Source organism: Salvelinus sp. IW2-2015, linkage group LG4p (genome assembly GCF_002910315.2).
Source record: "Salvelinus sp. IW2-2015 linkage group LG4p, ASM291031v2, whole genome shotgun sequence".
In the NCBI taxonomy this organism is placed as follows: Eukaryota; Metazoa; Chordata; class Actinopteri; order Salmoniformes; family Salmonidae; genus Salvelinus; species Salvelinus sp. IW2-2015.
Genome location: NC_036841.1, coordinates 25,311,306 through 25,332,436, shown reverse-complemented (window position 1 = coordinate 25,332,436; position 21,131 = coordinate 25,311,306). Strand labels below are relative to the sequence as shown.

The 21,131-nt window shown below is 44.7% G+C and overlaps 1 protein-coding gene across 2 annotated transcripts in view; it reads left to right on the top strand.

The window, feature by feature from the left end:
* Positions 1-356: 356 nt before the first annotated feature.
* Positions 357-21,131, top strand: part of LOC111957977 (protein FAM131A) — a 25,730-nt gene continuing 4,955 nt past the window's right edge. The window contains exons 1-3 of one of the 2 annotated variants that reach the window (XM_070439153.1): positions 357-467; positions 10,235-10,328; positions 10,520-10,702. In XM_070439153.1, coding sequence (XP_070295254.1) covers positions 10,259-10,328; positions 10,520-10,702 — 253 coding nt within the window. In that variant the 5' untranslated portion in view covers positions 357-467; positions 10,235-10,258. Of the gene's footprint in view, positions 468-927; positions 1,038-10,234; positions 10,329-10,519; positions 10,703-21,131 lie in introns of those variants that run through there. The other variant, XM_023979121.2, reaches the window with a different exon arrangement.

Below are 21,131 nucleotides of genomic sequence, written 5' to 3'. Positions count from 1 at the left end.
GACGCGGGTAGGCTAGAGCTACACGAAGAACGCGGGGCGACCCCTTGCTTGTGTGTGGATTTCACTGGAGTGTGACAACGAGGGGGGAACCCCCACCAGCGGAGCGTGAAGCCAATGCTGCTGCCGCCGCCTCGTAGCCCAAGCAGACGTGCGCTGTCCAGCCGCGGTGGTGCTGAAACACCAGCATCGATCCTTCCCTCAGTGACGTAGGGAGAGAGGGGTTCGGTTAGGCTACAAACAGGTAGATGAATATTGTAATAATAAAACTGCACAAAGACTACACAGAAGTCATGTAGAAAATGCAGAACTCACAAGMAAGCAAAGCAGTAACAAAAAGCAAGTGAAAACGTGGACGAACGTGCTGGACTTTCCCCCGCCCTCGGCGTCACTCGAGGGGTCTGAGCAGCACGCGGTATCCTTGCGGAACCCAGAGAAGACTCCCGGGAGAGAGACTTCAGATCTATAAGGTACGCTCAGGTCGTTTTTGCAGAAGGAAAACGGGTGTGGGTTAGGCTACTCGTCTAAGAAGCGAAAATGGGCTGTGTTGGTTCCAAAACGCCAGTTGGTAAGAGTTCTTCAATTTTGTAGTGATCCTTAAAGCACGTCCCAGACAGCCTGATTTGTGCATACATCGAATTGTGTGAATTGGGCTGCTTGTGAAGTCTTGTGCACGGAAAATATAAGAGGTGCAATGAGTCGTTTGTGTATTGAACTAGACTGTAACCCTTGCTTTCATCTTTGAGATTAGAGGTTTCTAGATTGACCAGAAATATGTTGACAATATTCAATCAATTGAGAATAGGGAGGGACGGGAGCTTTCTTCTGGAGAAGCTGCAGCAGATGAGGATGGAGTGCTAGCATCAAGATGCCGCGAGAACTGATCTCATATAGCTTTTTGTTGGGCGCGCGAGGCAGGAGAGAGTGAAGTGCTTTCTCTGCTGTTAAAGGATGCGGAGCTGAAGGTTTTATGTTTGAATGACAAGACTCTTCCGGCCGGCACCATGGTTTTGACTGCATTGACCCAGTTTAGCTGKAAGGTAAGACAGCATATTGCTCTTATCTACGCTTTCTGTCGTGATGTTATCCGGGCTATTACAAGAGCTATTCTTACAGACATGGATTTATAGCCGTCATTCATCATAACATCGTTGAATTGACTAAGCTGTAATTAGTCATTTTTAAGAAATAGGGGAACGCATAATTTGAATAAAATATATCACTGTTGGGACATAGGCTACATAGCCCACAGACTGGTTTGCTGTTTCCGATTGACAAGCTTCCTCGGTTGACACCGCAGTTGTCATGTTCTCCCGCTGGTTGTTTACRATATTCTGCCAGTCTGTCTGTATGTCTGTCTGTCTCAGTCCGCCTAGTCGATGAAGCTCTACGTGCCTTCCCGTCTCCTCTTCAATGGTGTTTCCCACCGAACGATCCCTCGCTCGGTCCTGGGAATTCATTTGATGGGGCCTTGCAGAAGCGATAAATCACACGCTCCCCACATCCATCCATCAGTGCAAACAACCATGTAATCGCACACACACACAGCAAGCGAAATACAATATGTTTAGCAATATAAACAAACCAGGGATGATCTATTTGATATGCATATAAATCTGGAAGCCAGGCCCTCTAATTGCTTATCAATTATTTGCTCCTTCAGACACTTGATGATGATAATGACTTGTAGGCTAATGTGCTACCATCGCCAGAGCGCCTATCAGCACTTGTCAGGACTGTGACATGTCAATGTAATCATATTGCTGTCCATACTACTGTCTTAGATGGGCTGCTTCAAGCTTTCTGTCTTTGTAGCGTTATGTGCTGTGCATGGCTGTCAGTGTCACCCCAGTAATAGCCTACAGAGTCCTGTCGTTGTTGTAGGCTACAAGACAAGACCCATTTGTTTGCCCATTATAACTCTATGTAGATGACATCACCACGCAGCTGGCCTTGACATAATTATGTTGATTTCCTCTTAAGTCTTTCAGTGAGCCCAGAAGACAGTACGCGCACGGCCATGGTCTATGTATTGTTTCCACGACAACGACAGAGAGCAAGACACCTAAAAGCGTAATAGACACTTGCTCTTCAAGCAGATACATGTAGATTTAAAATTCACTGATATCTAAGGCTAGATGGATAAAAAAAGAATATATGAAATATAAAAGATATAGCCTAGAGCAAATAAAAAAATGATGCACATATGACGGATGTCCGCGAGCCTTTCATTTCCTGGTGAACCGCTCTCTTTTGATACGCGCGGCCGCATAGACACTGTTGCACAACCCGACGTCGTTAGCCTTTCAATTTGCCGATTCTAAGAAGCCAATCGACAAAAATCCTAGGCTATGCCTATAAGATTACAACGCTCTAACCCCCCCCCCCGTAGTTTTCTCTAGGCTACATAGGCTTTTGAATCTGTTTTTATTTTATTTCGTCCTATTTTTTTTTACAGATTGGTAAATTGCATTTCTCTGTGGACCAGGGACTTAATGGAATCCTCGAGGTTGCCATGAGACACGATCACATAGGGGATGCGGTATTGCTTTTGATTAATTTGTTTATTTAAGGTCTTATATAATTAGGCTACATTAGGCCTACATGTTGTTTGTGTTGTGGGGCTACTACTGTGATAAAAAAAAGGTCATAACCTGATCCATTTGTCATTCCAAAGGCAAGTGAAAATGATTGTTGACTTGGCAGATATTAGACATMTAAATATTGCCATTTAGGCTTTTTGTGTTTATTGGTTTGCTAATTCTCACCAACACGATCTCAGCATCAAGTCGATCCCGTCGTCATAGAAACGGTTAMTGAGGTGTGTGTCTCTCTGTGTGTGATCCAGGGGGGTAACAGAGTGGGCATTACATGTCTCGTCTACCCCACAGCAATCTGTGTGTGTGAGGGTTGGAAATCARCACACATCAAAAGGGAGCCAGCGGCCACCGGGTCAAATGACAAACCAACGCCTTCCAAGCCCCTTCCATGAATCTAATTTACCAAACAGCGCGTGCATCCATCACCCCTCCGAACAATACTTTAATTAGCGAGCGAGCTATGGATTCCAAGATACAAAACACCCCGAGGCATTTGATCCCAACACATCCAATTAAATGGCAGATATTGAATCCTCCTGGCGCGAGCAACTTGAGCTCGTGAGTGATGAGGCCAGATATATTGGGCTTAATATCAGAGGTGGGTGCGGCGACTAATCGAGCGAAGAGTTGTTCTTTTCACATGCTGTAACTGGAAACTGTTCTCTTGAGAGGAGAGCAAAGGAGAAGTTATCCTTTGACATTATAGACCCACTCTGATTACTGAAAGGAAATATCCAGTAGAGACTGAGGTTTTTGTAATCAACTGATACTAAATGKCACTTGTCATTCATTATTGGCACTTGCATGGTTGATTATCTAGTCATGTTGCACTCAGCCCCACAAGCCTATCCATTGAAAACAGCGATCACAGTGCACTGTAGACTAGAAGCTGTCCAAGTACTGAAACACCTATAGGGCATTTCCATKCTTATGTTTTGCAATCTTGGTCCATCCTTCAGAGATAAGTTTAACAAATAGAATTAAATACAATATTTATCATTTTTGTATTGAACGACTGGTGGAAACTATTACCTAAGGAGTACCGCCATTGTGCCAAGTGATGACGTAAGCGTCTAAGAAACAAGGCCAATTCGGTCTATTTAGTTTTTTAAAGTTTTCCCACGTGCAAAAAAAAACTAAAGCATGCTAAAACTAAAGTATATTTCTAAGGATAATTGAAGTGAATACTATTTTTCGAAAWTATTATTTGTAAAGAAATATATTCGTTCTATTTCTCTGAATTGTTATTCAATTAGGTTTTTCGCGGTGCCAATTCCAGCCCGAGGGAGCTGGTTGAAGGGATGGTGGCATTTGAGCTCGCTAGAGCACTACGTGCCCATAGTCTTTTTTCCCCTTCCATTTGGGCCTATTGGTTAGGGCCTTGGCACTCACTCATAATGGAGGGCGGTTGAAATGCATGCAGCCAGGTAGAGGGGTGTTTGGGTATAACATAAAAGGTGTATTTTGTCATAAAGAGATGGCAATTATATCTGCTTTATTTGCTTAGCAGGGATGGGCACTGGCCCCATCTAACCTACACTGACCTCCTTATAGCTTAGTCTGTGTTGCCTGCATGATGTGGCATGATGTGGCATGATGTGGCATGACTGCAAAGTGGATGTGCACGAGGACAGTCCCCTCCCATAGCCTCCCGTGGTATCTCACTTCAAGTGGACCCTGTCGTTTTCATTACCATTTTAAATAGGTTTTAACTGGGGTTAATAGTTGGTCTATTATAAGGGACACTACATTGAGATACCACGTAGGGCCCGCCGAGCATTCTAAACGCTACCGCTGGGTTAGCCCCCGCAGTGGATGCTTAGTCCCTCTCTAGGCAGGGTTGGCATGGTGATTTGCCGTTTACCTACGTTCTCTCCTTTCGACAGTGGCGGTCGACGGTCCTATGTTGCGCGTGGACTGGARCGAAGCTAACTCTGTGTCTGACCTGGCGCTCTTGGGGAACACGCGGACCTGCTTGGCTCGCAGACACATTCGCCACGCGCCCCTAGAGACACTGGACCACTACGAGGTGCTGATTCTCAGTTTGACCCTTTTTTTTTGTCTCCGTCCGCAGTTACTTGACACCTCCGCGCCCCCTGRCCCTGCCGCCCAGCTACAGCTATCATACACTGTGTATTCATGCGCGACTCTYTATCACAGGAGATGTTTTCACTGGAGGAATGCTTATTGATTAGGCCTATACKGTTTACTCGATAATGCGCTGCATGAGGTGGAACATCATTTTTCATCTCTGTTATAATGGGTGCGTTTACGTCATATTCCATTAGCCTAAAGCAGCAGTTCTGAACGGAACATTTGTATCACCAATATGCTTATATGTTTTAACCACAGTAGCCTATTTGGAATAGAACTACAATTAGATAAACCCTAGTGTTGCTCGTTTATGTGTATATTTTGTCTAATGCAATGGGATCGCCAATAATAGACCGAAAGGGCACCAAAATAATCACAGCTGATGGTAGCCTAGCTCTGAATTGAGTTATCTTCGAAGTCAGTAGTAATTCGCGATGTGAAGCAGAAAATTATTYTCTCAACCTTTTCTGGTTTAATAATGACCTAATTAACTAAGCCGTCCAAGTCGTTAACGAGTGATTCCGCTTTGGGTTTCTTCATTTTGGTTTTCATTAAATGTTCACCAGTTAGTTTTCTAATTATTATATGAAGTCATTCAAAGTAATTAGCAATTAATTTTTAATGCAGCTTTCAAATGGGAATCTCAATGGTACTGAAAGTAATGCCTTTTTGCCTTGGCCTAAATGCAATTAAACAGCTCTACTAAGGAGATTTGGACGGTTGGGTCGGCAGYGGCTCGGCGGCCAACGCTGCAGTCTCATTTACTGTGTAGGCTTCAGCACTTCTGACTGACTGCCTGGCTTTGTACCCTGAGGTTGGTCGCAGTGCCACGTTGACTTGATTGTTCCTTTCGGAGTAGCTCTCTGTCACGATTTATAAATATTATTTACCGAATGGCACAATTTTCTAATGATTAGGCTATATCTAAACAATTTCAGGTATAGGCCTATCCAGAAGTGGAAACAATTCTGCAATGAACCAGCTCACAGATTTTATATGCCTATTTAATTTTGTCCATATTATCTCTCGCTATTGACAGTCTTCTGCAGGCTATGGAGAAGTAAGTAGAAGTTAGCAGGTTGCTGGAATAATTCACTCAAAGCTAATAATGAATCCATCTAATCTCATCGATCAGTGCACACCATCTAGATGTCGCAATGAGCCAGCGCGTGGCTGCAGGAACGAGGAGATGATTAGCAGCGCCAAAACATTCCCCTCGTCTCTCTCCTATTTTCACGGCTCTATTGAATATCTCGGAGCTGGAATAGAACGGCAAGGGCCATTATGCGTGTTTTCCGCTTGGTGACCCTTCAGGTACTGTCGCAGATCGGTGCATGCATGCCCATTGCCAGACGGATGCTCCGCGAGTGCACGTGTGTCGGCTCGTCCTCTCTCCACGTCCAACAAGCTATATAGACGACGCATCTGTTTGTAGACCAGACAGTGTCGCCTCTGAAACCTATAGAAAGCATTTGAGGCTTTGGGTTTCCGGAGGAACATATGAACGTATAGCTAGATTGAGACAATGAGTAAAATACAAGGGGTTGCAGCAGAAAATAAACGGTATTGTGGCTATCCATGGTGCATGTGACGTAATCTACGAATCACGTATCCTGAGTTAAATTGTTCCTTGGTGATCGGTTGCGATAGCAATTCTCCTTTGGTAGAAAGTTGAGCAACGGAGAACCGTTTTCGAAGCACATGCATAGGGTCGCGAGGAGACCACACAAGCATTGGTGTGGCATGTTAGATAAGAAGGAATCGACGTTCATCCTATTTTCCATGGAAAAGCTGCTCTTCTGCGAGAAAACAAGGGGCGTTGTCACGGACGAAGGAACCCTGGTATGACATTTCACTGATGTCAATGATTTTGTAGCTAAGGAAGCCTTCTTGCATGCACTCTTTGCGTGTGTGTATGTGGGTGTATTTGTGCGTGTAGCCTGTGTGCGCGCGTGCGTTTGTTTTTGTGATCATGTTACCACATAGCCTACGTGCGGAAATGCCTCATATTCAGCGTATTCAATTCAAAGGAACTGGAGCAGAGCTGCCCAGTGCTGAAAAGCCTGTGGTAGGGAATTGCTGTGTCTCCCTGTCGCTATATGCACGTCACTCCTGGCACCTGGTGTTTTGCAACCTATTCCTCTTCATCCGTCTGTGTTGGGATGAATGCCACCGATGCCTTCACCATTCCGAGCTCTCAGCTAGCGTTCAGTAGGGCAGTAGGGGAGAGTGGGTGAAGAGGTAGAGTGGGTGACGGTGGTGTAAACTGTAGTGGCCCCCGGGGTCTTGTGAAACTCGATGGCATGCCATATCTCTCAGATTGTCTTCAGTGATCTGGGAGCTCCTCTCTTTCTCGTTCTCTATCCTTTGCGGCGCTAGAGGATTATCACGCCTCTCCGCTCCAAAAACGGTGTCATTGTGTTCTGCTTCTGTTGCTAATGATTCTACCGTCATGAATTAGCAATGCACAAGCTTGCCATGGGATCAGCTAGCTGTGGACATAAACACGTGGACCAAGCTAGTCTATAAAAAGCGATGGCGAACAAAAGCGCGTGTCAACACCAGATGCAATGTCTGTGGTGTGACTTTACAGGATGAGCAGACCATCAGTAGCGGTGCGTGGGTAAAATCACTTGGGAAGCCAAGCCAGTAAAAAAAGCCATATTGCAATCTATGTGTTGTGATAATAGCATTGCTTTTTCTATAACCTTTAAGTTTATATGCCTTGAGACCGTGATTTATAGGCCTAAAGCTGAGACAAGAAGACACAGTGGCAGAATAAATTCAACCACACCTTTGTTTCATTACGAAACCGGAGAGCAACCTCTGTCCGGTGAAGCCCACAAAGCATATTGCAKGTAATGGTTACATGACCTACAGCATGGTCAAGCAAGTTAATGTTTCCGACATTTCGGACTACTAAACAACTATTGATTTAGAACCACTGAGAGTTACGCAAGTCACAAAGAAAACAGGAGCTGCCTCCACTTAACTTTTTCAACAGCACCATTTCGTCTTCAACATTTCAAAATAATCAAATCACCTATGCTTAGTCTAATACAATGACAACTAAAACATASCAAAAAGTATTTAGTCCAATCAATGTAAGCTAAATATGATGTGGCTGTCCATGGTTCTGATTTGTGTCATCCTGCCATCCTCCTCTCTTACATGTTGACGAACCGGCCTATGACTGTCATACAGTATATTTTTTGTTGTAATAGACTACCTGGCTAAAATTCTTGCTCTCGAGCCTAACTTCCTTTCATGGGCAACGTTAGCTAGTTAACATTAGTCTTCTACATCTAGCTACACATTGTACTTTCATCCTCTCAGGCCAGGAGCACAATGTATGAATTTATGGTTGGATCAAAATCGCTTTTATAATCATTGGTCAGTACAGATAATTAAGTAAAATCACAAGTCCATCCATGGCTAATATAGGAAAGGGACAWTTTTTTATAGCCAGCCAGCCACTGGAGGAGAACACAATGAGATGCAACAATTGAAGTTGTTTCTGTTAATGACATATTTCTCTTGATGTGTTGTGATAGGAGTGACAACAAATCCATACTGGCTTCCCTTTACATTTTTTTGGGGTGCGCCAGGATCATTCACAGTTGAGTTCACTCAGTTTAGCTCCACGCTGATTGGCTATTATTTTATTCTTTTTTTCATCAAGGGAGGCCAAATGCTCGCTGGATTGCAGTCCATGCATTCAATGCTACAGGCGGCAACAATGTCATACTCTTTATGGCCAGACAGCATCAGATACTGTAGATGGCCTAGTCATGGAGACAGAGGGGTGCTGTTTCACTCACCCGGATGATTTCTCTGGTAAAATACATTCAGCGTCTTGCGAATTGAAGGAAAATTATGAAAACACATGGAGACAAAAGATACATTATTTTATCTTTTTATCTTGGTTAATTTTTGGGGGAATCCTGGCTTCCCTTGGCRTCCCTGGCTTCCMTTGGCATCCCTGAATATATGCCACCGCAGACCATACCACGGGAGTAGCATAATATATTTTTTCCATAGTTATTATACAAATTCCTAAAGCATCTAATCCCTCTGTGCTGAATGACTACTGCCCTGTCGCCTTGACATCCTTAGTAATGAAATGCCTTGATAAAATTATGAAAAGTAATATTCTCAGCGTCACCCAGAATCTCCTCGAACCATTTCAGTTTGCCTATCAGCYCAGCAGAGGAGTTGATGATGCCATTCTTACTCTCCTCAACATGGTCTACAGACATCTAGAGGGTGCCAAATCTCATGTCAGGGTTTTGTGGCTGTTTGACTTCTTGAGCCAACAGTAAGGCCAGCTGGCTAATGTTTCTATCTGCCCAGTAAGACCAGCTGGCTAATGTTTCTATCTGCCCAGTAAGACCAGCTGGCTAATGTTTCTATCCGCCAAGTAAGGCCAGCAGGCTAATGTTCCTATTCGCCCAGTAAGGCCAGCTGGCTAATGTTTCTATCTGCCCAGTAAGGCCAGCAGGCTAATGTTCCTATCCGCCCAGTAAGGCCAGCAGGCTAATGTTCCTATCCGCCCAGTAAGGCAGCAGGCTAACATGTTCCTATCCCCCAGTAGCCAAGCAGGCTAATGTTCCTATAGACCCAGTAAGCCCAGCTGGCTAATGTTCCTATCCACCAGTAAGGGCAGCAGGCAGATGATTCCTATATGACCAGTATAGGCCAGCTGGCTAAGTGTTCCTATCCACCTAGTAAGGCCAAGCATGGCTAATGTTTTGTCAATTTGTTTTGTTATTAAACCCACTTTAAATGTGTACATGACACTGCAACAAAATTTCCCATGGGGACGAATAAGTTAGTAAAGTAGAGTAGAGAGGATGGACAGACAGACCAAGGGGGTAGCGTAGAGAGGAATGGACAGACCAGACCAAGGGGTAGAGTAGAGAGGATGGACAGACCAGACCAAGGGGTAGAGTAGAGAGGATGGACAGACCAGACCAAGGGGGTAGAGTAGAGAGGATGGACAGACCAGACAAGGGGGTAGAGTAGAGAGGATGGACAGACCAGACCAAGGGGGTAGAGTAGAGAGGATGGACAGACCAGACAAGGGGGTAGAGTAGAGAGGATGGACAGACCAGACAAAGGGGGTAGAGTAGAGGGATGGACAGACCAGACAAGGGGGTAGAGTAGAGAGGATGGACAGACCAGACCAAGGGGGTAGAGTAGAGCAGGATGGAAGACCAGACAAGGGGGTAGAGTAGAGAGGATGGACAGACGTCAGGCAAGGGGGTAGAGTAGAGCGTAGAGGGGTTGTTCTATATTTCTGTCATAATAATCTTGCAATTGTTCTTCATATCTTTCATGCAGTGTGCTTGTGAGTGTAAAAGCAATGCAAACAGAGGTATTTTCTCTGCCTTGAAAACATGAGTGCTCTTTTAGATCAGTTTGAAAGGATTTCTTGGTAGTCATAGCATGTACAGTACATCTGTATAATGGCCTCCACTGCTTGTCATCATTAATGTAGTGTATGAGTCATCCTTTACTGATGGGTGTTTTTTCCTTCACAGGTAAATGTTGAAGACACTGTTGAAATGTTACCAAAATCGAGAAGAGCACTTACCATTCAAGAGATTGCGGCGTTAGCCAGATCTTCATTACATGGTAAATACGAGCTTGTGAGTGTGTGTGTGTGTTTGCACACACACACACACACACACACACACACACACACACACACACACACACACACACACACACGCACACGCACACGCACACACAAAACAAATCCTGCATGCTATACTCTTTACACTTTACATGTATGTGACCTTTGCCCTCTAATCTTTGAAATCTAGGCATCTCCCAGGCGATGAAGGACCATGTGACACGGCCCACAGGCATGGCCCAGGGCAGGGTGGCCCACCTGATAGAGTGGAAGGGCTGGTGTAAGCCCACTGACACCCCCGCAGCTCTGGAGTCTGACTTCAACAACTACTCTGACCTCACTGAGGGAGAACAGGAGGCCCGCTTCGCTGCTGGTCAGTAGGTCTACCCAGTTTATCATTACAATCATTTAGTTTTACTTTAACAGGTAAGTTGACTGAGAATGTTTTTTGCAGCAATGACTTGAGGTATTAAAATGTTGTGCAATGTTCCTCTTTCTCTCAGTTTTTTTGTCCCCTTCTTTCTATGCCACTCTTTTGTCCTCTGTCCCTGTCTGCCTCTCTCTTTCACTCTCTTCCTCTCTCTTTTGCCTTGTCTCTCTATCCATTCTCTAGGTCCCTCGTTCCCCTTCTCTCATTCCTCTTTCACTCTCTCTCTCTCGCCATTCTCCCTCCCTCCCTCCCTGCAGTGCAACCTCTCAAGGTTAATTTGCACAGTAAGGTTCTGCTCCTGGCTAGTGATGGTGTGACTGAGCGCTTTTCTCTGTGCCCCTCATCTCCTTTAATTTTTTCCTTTACTCTCTTTTTTTCTCCTCTCCTCTGACCATCACCCAATATGCCCCCTTTACACACATACTGTACAGGCATGCAAACACTTCTACCGCCTTCTGATCCCACCATCACCTCCAGCTGACCCCAGGGTTATTTCACTTGTCCTTCACTTCCTCTTACATYTTCACTGTACCCCTGTCCACTTTGTCACCACTCTGGTCAAAGTGCTGACATGCTTCCTCATCTACGTCACTGAATATTAGCTGGGCATGGGTGACTTTGCAGGTTGTGTGAAAAACAGTGAATGTAATGTAGCTGTGTATATATATGTGAGAGTGTAATTGTGACTGTTTGGTCGAAGTGATTCAGTTTCAATTATGGGAGAGGGTACAATGGTAAATGTGTTGGAATGTTTTTGACTATGTATGCACTGTAYATGGTGTGTGTGTTTCAGGATAGATTAAGCCAGCTGAATGGGAGGTACCCAGGGGGTTGTGTCCAGGTGGGGTTGTGCTATTGATGGACCAGCTGATGGACCAACACACACACACATCTCCATCTACATGCACGCACACACACAATCCTGGATAGTGGTTATCCCCTGCAGGAGTCTGGCTGTCAGCCCTGACCGATACTAAGAGGAGCTTATTTCAGTGTGTATAGAAGGGTGTACTGTGTGTGTGTGCAGGGCTGGCAGGGCTACAGTTCCATGGGGTTACTCTGTAGAGGCCATCAACGTGTTCTGGGAGTGTGCTGGTCTAAACAGGTCTGGGAGAGGAGCCAATCTCTGCAGGACCATAGCATACACATGCTTGCGCGTGCGCACACACACACACACACACACACACACACACAACACCACACACACACACACACACACACACACACACACACACACACACACACACACACACACACACACACACACACACACACACACACACACACACACACACACACACACACACACACACACACACACACACACACACACACACAACACACACACACACACACACACACACATGCAGAATGGATGTAAACCTTGTTGTGCATAAGATGGAGAAAGAGAATGAGAAAAAAATCTATCAAATATTATTTCTCACATATGCTGAATACAACAGGAGTAGACCTTACTGAGAAATGCTTACTCATAAGCCCTTAACCAACAATGCAGTTCAAGAAAAGTTAAGAAATATTTACCAAATAAACTAAAGTAAAAAATTCATAAAAAGTAACACAATAAGATTACATAACAATAACGAATCTATATACAGTGGGTACGGTACCGAGACCAATGTGCGGGGCACAGGTTAGTCGAGGTCATTTGTACATGTAGGTAGGGGTAAAATGACTATGCGTAGATAAAAAACWGTGAGTAGCAGCAGTGTAAAAACAAGGGGGGGGGGGTCAGTGGCCATTTTATTAATTGTTCACCAGTCTTATGGCTTGGTGGTAGAAGCTGTTAAAGAGCCTTTTGGACCTAGACTTGGCTCTCCGGTACTGCTTGCCGTGCAGTAGCAGAGAGAACAGTCTATGACTTGGGTGACTGGAGTCTTCGACAATTTTTTGGGCCTTCCTCTGACACCGTCTAGTGTAAAGGTCCTGGATGTCAGGAAGCTTGGCCCCAGTGATATACTGGGCCATACGCACTGCCCTCTGTAGCGCCTTACGGTCAGATGCCAAGCAGTTGCCTTACCAGGCAGTGAATCAACCAGTCAGGATGCTCTCGATGATGCAGCTGTAGAACTTTTTGAGGATTTGGTGTTGTCTTKCCCTCTTCATGACTGTCTTGGTGTGTTTGAACCATTTATAGTTTGTTGGTGATGTGGACACCAAGGAACTTGAAACTCTCAACCGCTCCACTACAGCCTTGTCAATGTTAATTGGGGCCTGTTTGGCCCTCCTTTTCCTGTTGTCCACGATCATCTACTTTGTCTTGCTCACATTGAGGGAGAGGTTGTTGTCCTGGCACAACACTGCCAGGTCTCTGACCTCCTCCCTATAAGCTGTCTAGTCATTGTTGGTGATCAGGCCTACCACTGTTGTGTCGTCAGCAAACCTAATGATGGTGTTGGAGTYGTGAGCTTAGTGTAGAGCTTYGTGGGCACTATGGTGTTGAACGCTGAGCTGTAGTCAATGAACAGCATCCTCACATAGGTGTTCCTTTTGTCCAGGTGGGAAAAGGTACTGTGGAGTGCGATTGAGATTGCGTCATTTGTAAATCTGTTGGGGCGGTATGCGAATTGGAGTGGGTCTAGGGTATCCGGGATGATTTCCCGTTGGTCCCGTGTGGCTCGGTTCCCGTGTGGCTCGGTTGGTAGAGCATGGCGCTTGCAACGCCAGGGTTGTGGGTTCATTCCCCACGGGGGGACCAGGATGAATATGTATGAACTTTCCAATTTGTAAGTCGCTCTGGATAAGAGCTCTGCTAAATGACTTAAATGTAAATGTAAATGTAATGATGGTGGTGATGTGAGTAATGACCATCCTTTCAAAGCACTTCATGGCTACGACGTGAGTGCTACAGGACGGTAGTCATTTAGGCAGGTTACCTTAGTGTTCTTGAGCACAGGAACTATGGTGGTCTGCTTGAAACATGTAGGTATTACAGACTCGGAGAGGGAGAGGTTGAAAATGTAATTGAAGACACTTGCCAGATGGTCCCCGCATGCTCTGAGTACCTGTCCTGGTAATCTGTCTGGCCCCGCAGCCTTGTGAATGTTGACCTGTTTAAAGGTCTTACTCACATCGGCTACGGAAAGCGTGATCACACAGTCGTCCGGAACAGCTGGTGCTCTCATGCATGCTTCTGTGTTGCTTGCCTTGAAGAGAGCATAAAAGGCATTTAGTTAGTCTGTAGGTCGCGTCACTGGGCAGCTCGCGGCTGGATTTCCCTTTGTATCCATAATAGTTTGCAAGCCCTGCCACATCCGACGAGTCGTAGCCGGTGTAGTAGGATTCAATCTTAGTCCTGTATGGATGCTTTGCCTGTTTGATGGTTCATCTGAGGGCATAACGGGATTTCTCATACAGTGGGGCAAAAAAGTATTTAGCAGCCACCAATTGTTCAAGTTCTCCCACTTAAGAAGATGAGAGAGGGCCTGTAATTTCATCATAGGTACACTTCAACTATGACAGACAAAATGAGGGAAAAAATCCAGAAAATCACATTGTAGTATTTTTTATGAATTTATTTGCAAATTATGGTGGAAAAATAAGTATTTGGTCACCGACAAACAAGCAAGATTTCTGGCTCTCACAGACCTGTAACTTCTTCATTAAGAGGCTCCTCTGTCTCCACTCGTTACCTGTATTAATGGCACCTGTTTGAACTTGTTATCAGTTATAAAGACACCTGTCCACAACCTCAAACAGTCACACTCCAAACTCCACTATGGCCAAGACCAAAGAGCTGTCAAAGGACACCAGAAACAAAATTGTAGACCTGCACTGATCTTAACTGACTTGCCTAGTTAAATAAAGGTTTGTTGTGTCTTTGGCGTCATTAAACCGAAGACTTATTTTTATCAAATAAATTCTCTGTAATTATTATTACGTGATTAAACTAACTTAATCATGTAAATGTAATTAACTAGGAAGTCGGGGCACCAAGGAAAATATTCAGATTACAAAGTTATAATTTTCCTAATATTTTAATATCTGATCAATTAGTCTTCTAATTAATTAATTATTCTTTACCTCGTGTAGTCTCATTCAAACGTCGTAAATTGTTGGTTATCTGCACGAACCCAATCTTCACTATGAGTCATCCATACATCAATTGTCTCAATTTATATTTATTAACTAACTAAATAATCCAGAAATGAACACACTAACAAACAAGTAGATATAGTCACAAGGAAATGATAGGGAATGTGCCCTAGTGGACTAAACCGGCATGGCGGATTGGTAGACAAAGGGACTGAGAAGGGCGCGAAAGATAAAAAAACACACTACAAAGTTGATAATATTAACAATTGAAATGCTAATCGTTTGCACATGAACGCTCACTTTTTCGGGAATAATTGCAATCGATATATATCTTTACGCTCAGTGTGTCGTCGTGATCTCTGTTGGAAAGTTTGTTTCTGTTGGAGAGTTTGTCCGCCCTCTCTCTCTCTGCCGTGGTTAGAATGGATAGTTCAGAGTAACATTCAGCAATGTTTGATATAGAATAGATGTTTCGGCGGTTGTCGGTTCTCGCATTCAAAGGTACATAATTTCTAGCTGCAGACTAGTAATTAGTATCGAAGAGTAGCTCTTATTCTGTCGGTATCGATAGTCTCAGAGTTTAACCACGTGGTATGGTTAAGAATTCTGCAATCTACTCAAACCTTAGCCCTCTCGGTTATCGAGGTAAGCTGATCTGAAGATAAATTCCCAAGGTGGGGGTTATATTCGGAAGAGCAGAAAAAGGCTGTCTCATGACGCCAGATCAATGTCTGTGTTCATGGGGCGGGCCAATGACTTAGTTAACTTTAAAGGGAATTGGGTTCCCTTTCATTAAACAGTTTAAAATCACATTACATAAATTCACAAATAGTTTCATCTTTACTTATTCATGTTATACAACAATTAGATGCAAGCCTCATAACTGACTGTATTGGCTGTATTGTCTCTCATGAGTTTCACAAACATTAAATGAAATGGACCGGTCGTAGCTGGATTCTTCCCCGACCGTGTACACCTTCTCCAAAACATGTACATTGTTCAATTCTCAAGTTCTATGCTGGAGAAGAGGTTCCTTTGTTCTCCTGTGAAAACTCACTTTCTCTTATACTCTGGCCATGAGGAGAGAACTCCTCAAGGAATTTATGACCTGCCTAACAGAGCCTGTTGGTAGGAGGTGAGAGAGAGAGGGGGATGGTGCAGAGAGAGGGGGATGGTACTCGCTATCCCCAAAGAGGGCAACGTCATGACATTCCCCCCTAGTGGTTTGGATCTTGTTTATCCTGCATGTTATAAATCAACATAAAAAAGAATGACCATGTGATGTCCTGTTTGTAGATCCTCGTTGCAGTCCCTTCTGGTGGTTGAACTTGGTAGGCTCTCTGAAAGCAGAGCAGTCCACCACAAGGATGGGCAGTTGATGTCCGGTTGGTGATCGCCGTTGCGGTCCCCTCTAGTGGTTTATCTTGGTATGTTCCCTGGAAGCTGCAAAGTACCACAGGAAGGGCCAGGGGATGTCCTGGTTGGTGATCGCCGTTGCGGTCCCCCCCTCTGGTGGTTTACCTTGGTAGGCTCTCTGACAGCAGGGCATGCCGCCACAAGGATGGGCAGTGGGTGTCCGGATTTGGGATCGCCGTTCCAGACTCGTCGTCTGATCGTCGTCCAGACTGGAAGATCTGGGCAGTAACTTAGGCAGATGTTAACAACGCACACACACACTCATGAAATATATATAATTACATTCGAAGATATAGAAAATATAGTTCTCACACAAAAATCCTCTAATTGGACTATTCTATACACGTCCAATATTCTGCCAAAATGACTATCATGGCATTGTCTCTAATGCCATATCTAGGGTTATCCTACTTGGTGTGTTGCTTAGGCACTATCCTAAGTTGATAACTATATGACAAGTCTACAGCTGAAAGGCACTAGTTTTGGGCAGTCCACAGGGTGACCTATGGACTTCTGGGAAGAAAACTGGTGAGTGCTGTAGAGTCAAAGGCCTCAAAGTAAATGTTCAACTTTACTAAGGCTGGTATTTTGCGTGGACCCTTAAGTGATCCTAGCATAAATCCTAATTGGGTGTTCCGTTGTGCAGGTGCGTTTATGCTTACACAAGCGCGCATGTCAAGGGAAGAAAACCAAGTATCCTGGCAGATTACAACTTGTTCAGAATGAGTCTGACGTAGTCAGGTAATTTTCAGGTCAATGCCTGGAGGTCAGTCAGAATTGGTGTCGAGGGAGTCTGTCGTGGTTTTACTCCAAGTCACTGTGTCTTCCACTATTGTAGTGGCGATAGGTATGAAGAAGTCTATTTCATAGCTATGCTATCCACGGAGAAGCTAACCTTACGACGGAAGTACTCTTTACGTATTGGACCAGTCGTACGTGGTGTGATCATGGTTCATGACTTCTAATAATTTTCTTCCTGAATGGAGGATTCTATTTATTAGTGGCCTGTGTGTTAACCATTGGAAGAGTGCACTGGAGATTCCCTTCCCCGTGTTGCACTCTGAGTGACTCCTAACTACTATGTCGCTGTTGTCAAGGGTWATTTGATTGGTTAGATCTCTAACCTTCTTACTGATTGTAGCTGGACTGACTGTTGCTGGTATTGGTACTGGTACTCAAGGGGACCAGTTATCTTAYCGAATTGTTCTGAAATATTATTCTACCGGAACACATGATTGGAGCATTTTACTAGTTGTATTGTWGTTGAACCTACACATGGCAAGGAATGATTATTGTTGCCATTTGTTTTGGAGGTGGACAAGTCCACTGGACTTCCTTTACGACCAGTGTGGTAYACCTCAGTACTATCTTAGATGTGTTCTAAGATAATCCCCGTCTAGGGGCCTGTCTGCTCCTCACTGTTCTCATAGGGGAGTTTACAACTAGATTTTATTTATGCTYTGGCGGCCTCGTACGGTGTTGTCCGTAGTCTCGACCCCCCCACCGGCCTCGATGAGGCTCATCATGGGTCTGGGCTACTATTCCCCCCATTTGTGTCTCGGGACCCCCCACCAGCGGGTGGTGTTGGTACCCGAGGCGCAAACGAAAAGGTCGGACCCTATGTACGAGTTGTCAGTGGCCACRTTGTTACGAGAATGGCTGAATCCTTTCAAACAAATCTCCTGGGGTTTGTGCTTCAAAACGCTCAGTGGCAGTAGAGGCCTGTCAATCACCACGCGTACACGTGTGGCAACCTCTTCAGTACCTGCGAACTGAGACGAGGATATCGGTCTGTGATATCGCAAAGTGTTTCACCAGTGGGAGTCATCGGGTCAGTTGCTGGACTGACGGCCATTAGTGTCATTGTAAGGGGTGACAGTCCCCCACAAAGCGGAAGTTTTATCATCGGAAGCAGAGTATCTCTGCGCTCAATGTTTTTCTTGCTGAGATGGCCGCAAGTACTTGCGGAAGTGTCCGAAGGGCAAGGGAAGTTCATCTCAACTACCGTATTGCACGACTGCAAGGAGGAGGGAGTTGCTTATTCACAGAGACAGCTGGCTCGAAATCATGAAAAGAATGGTCAATCAAGGTTGGCTGATGGAATGTGTCGAGATATCGTAATATCTCCTTGGATCGAATTCTGCACCAAGAGGTTTCTAAACGCTTTTTCCCAAGGGGTGCTTTCGACAGATACCCTCGTGAATGACTGCGTTGCAGCTAGCGTTAGGGGAAGACAGTGTGGTCAGTGGAGAAGGCACTGTGGCTGTGACCATACCTGGTTGGTTTTCAATCCATCAATGGGAGTACCGATCCATAAAGTCTGCTCCAAGTAGCAGGGGTACAGTTTCGAGGCTGGTAACATTACACAGGGTGAACGACAATACGTCCTGGAAGTGTAGTTTCAGCATGACTCTCAATGTGAGAGGCGAGGTAGTCTGAGTGACCCCTCGAAGTGTAGTTTCGCATTGTTCCACTTTTAACCAACGTTTTAGTTGGCTTCAAAGCCTTTTGAGATCATCGAACAATGTTTTGAGAGATGAGTGATATTGTCGGCTCAAATTGATTGGCGCATGACAAGTTAAGCAGTCCTCCCAGGACTGTTTCCAGGTATGGGCGTTAGATTTGTGTTTAGTGGACATATTCCCACAAAGTGGAGTGTCGTTCGCAACGACATGATGTGCCATTTCTGTTCAAGGTAGAAACAATCGACTTTTCAGATTTTGAGTGAGCTTGGCTTTAACAAAGTGTTTGACCTTTTTCTTGCAACATTTGTATCAGAGTCTTAGACAAAGCCCGTGGGCTTGTTTCTTGATCAAGCGAGCCTGGATAGGTCTCGAATGAGAGCGGGATACATTTTTAACGTCCTTGCTATGGGTGTTAATTCCTGCGACCGTGGTGTCCAGTAATTCCCCGTCTAGACCTAGTGACGTATCTTTTACCCTTTTCTCAAATTGTTCTCGGCTTTAAGTTTTCACGTAGTGGAACTTCTGGAGACATCGGTCTATGTTTTGATCGTCCTTCAACCCTTTTTTACCTTTGTGCTCTGACACTTTTGTGGGTTGGGACAAGGAACGTAGCGAACAGGTCGATTGTAGCGGTAGTCGTTTTGATGGCGACGTACTTTACAGTTTTTCGACCGCGGAGGTTATTGGATCATGGTTCGTGGTAGAAACTGTTGTTGTGCGTCATCTCTCAACGCTCCAATACCTGATAATGCACCTCTAACTGGAGTGAGTGCTCCTGGTCAAACGTCAAAACCGAGTGGTCAGGGCTCTTGAACTTTTGATGTCTCAAAAGCTGTGCTTGCAAGCTCTCTGAGTTGTAAGATCGGCAAGCCAACGTGGGCTGCAGGCCCAAGTAGGTAATGAAGGTGGGATACATGTTCGACAGAAACATTTATTTGAATGGTAACAGCTCTTCATTCCTGTTTCAGTGAGTAAGGCAGGCCAATGACTTAGTTAACTTTAAAGGGAATTGGGTTCCCTTTCATTAAACAGTTTAAAATCTGTTTAAAATCTGTTTTTACTGTTGTTTTATTTCTTTACCTACCTATTGTTCCCTAATACTTTTTGCACTATTGGTTAGAGCCTGTAAGTAAGCATTTCACTGTTAGGTCTAACACTGTCGTATTCGGCAACGTGACACATTTTATTTTATGTACAAGTGGTGTATTAATACACGTGTGAATTGGAAATGTGTTTTTTTTTGCAATTCTTCAACTCTCCCTGAGACACCCTCGGAGAGTGGTCATTATCAACTATTAGGGTTAATTGCCTTGTTCAAGGGCACATCAGCAGATTTCTCACCTTGTCTGTGCGAGGATTCAAACTAGTGACCATTCAGTTACTGGCCCAAGGCTCTAACCGCTATGCAACCTGCCACCCCGCTGGGCAACCTGCCACCCCGCTGGGCTACCTGCCACCCCGCTGGGCTACCTGCCACCCCGCTGGGCTACCTGCCGTTTGTGTGACATACAGATCTGAGACATCTCTCTCATTTCTGATTGTATATTTGTGTGACAGACTGTACATACAGTGCCTTGAAAAAGTATTCATCCCCCTTGGTGTTTCTCCTAGTTTGATGCATTACAACCTGTAATTTAAATAGATTTTTATTTGGATCTTATGTAATGGACATACACAAAATAGTCCAAATTAGTGAAGTGAAATGCACAAAATATCTTTAGTACGTGCATATGTATTCACCCCATTTGCTATGAAGCCCCTAAATAAGATCTGGTGCAACCAATTACCTTCAGAAGTCACATAATTAGTTAAAAAAGTGTCACATGGTCTGTCACCTGATCTCAGTAAATATACAGCTGTTCTGAAAGGCCCCAGAGTCTGCAACCCCACTAAGCAAGGACTACCACCAAGCAAGAGGCAGCACGAAGACCAAGGAGCTCTCCAAACAGGTCAGGGACAACGTTGTGGAGAAGTACAGATCAGGGTTGATCACAGAGTACCATTTGAATCCATTATTAAAAAATGAAAAGAATATGGCACCACAACAAACCTGCCAAGAGAGGGCCGCCCACCAAAACTCACGGACCAGGCAAGGAGGGCATTAGTCAGAGAGGCAACAAAGAGACTAAAGATAACCCTGAAGGAGCTGCAAAGCTCCACAGCGGAGATTGGAGTATCTGTCCATAGGACCACTTTAAGCCATACACTCCACAGAGCTGGGCTTTACGGAAGAGTGGCCAGAAAAAAGCCATTGCTTAAAAAAAAATAAGCAAACACGTTTGGTGTTTGCCAAAAGGCATGAAGGCACTCTGGTCAGATGAGACTAAAATTGAGCTTTTTGGCCATCAAGGAAAACGCTATGTCTGGCGCAAACACCTCTTATCACCCCGAGAACACAATCCCCACAGTGAAGCATGGAGGTGGCAGCATCATGCTGT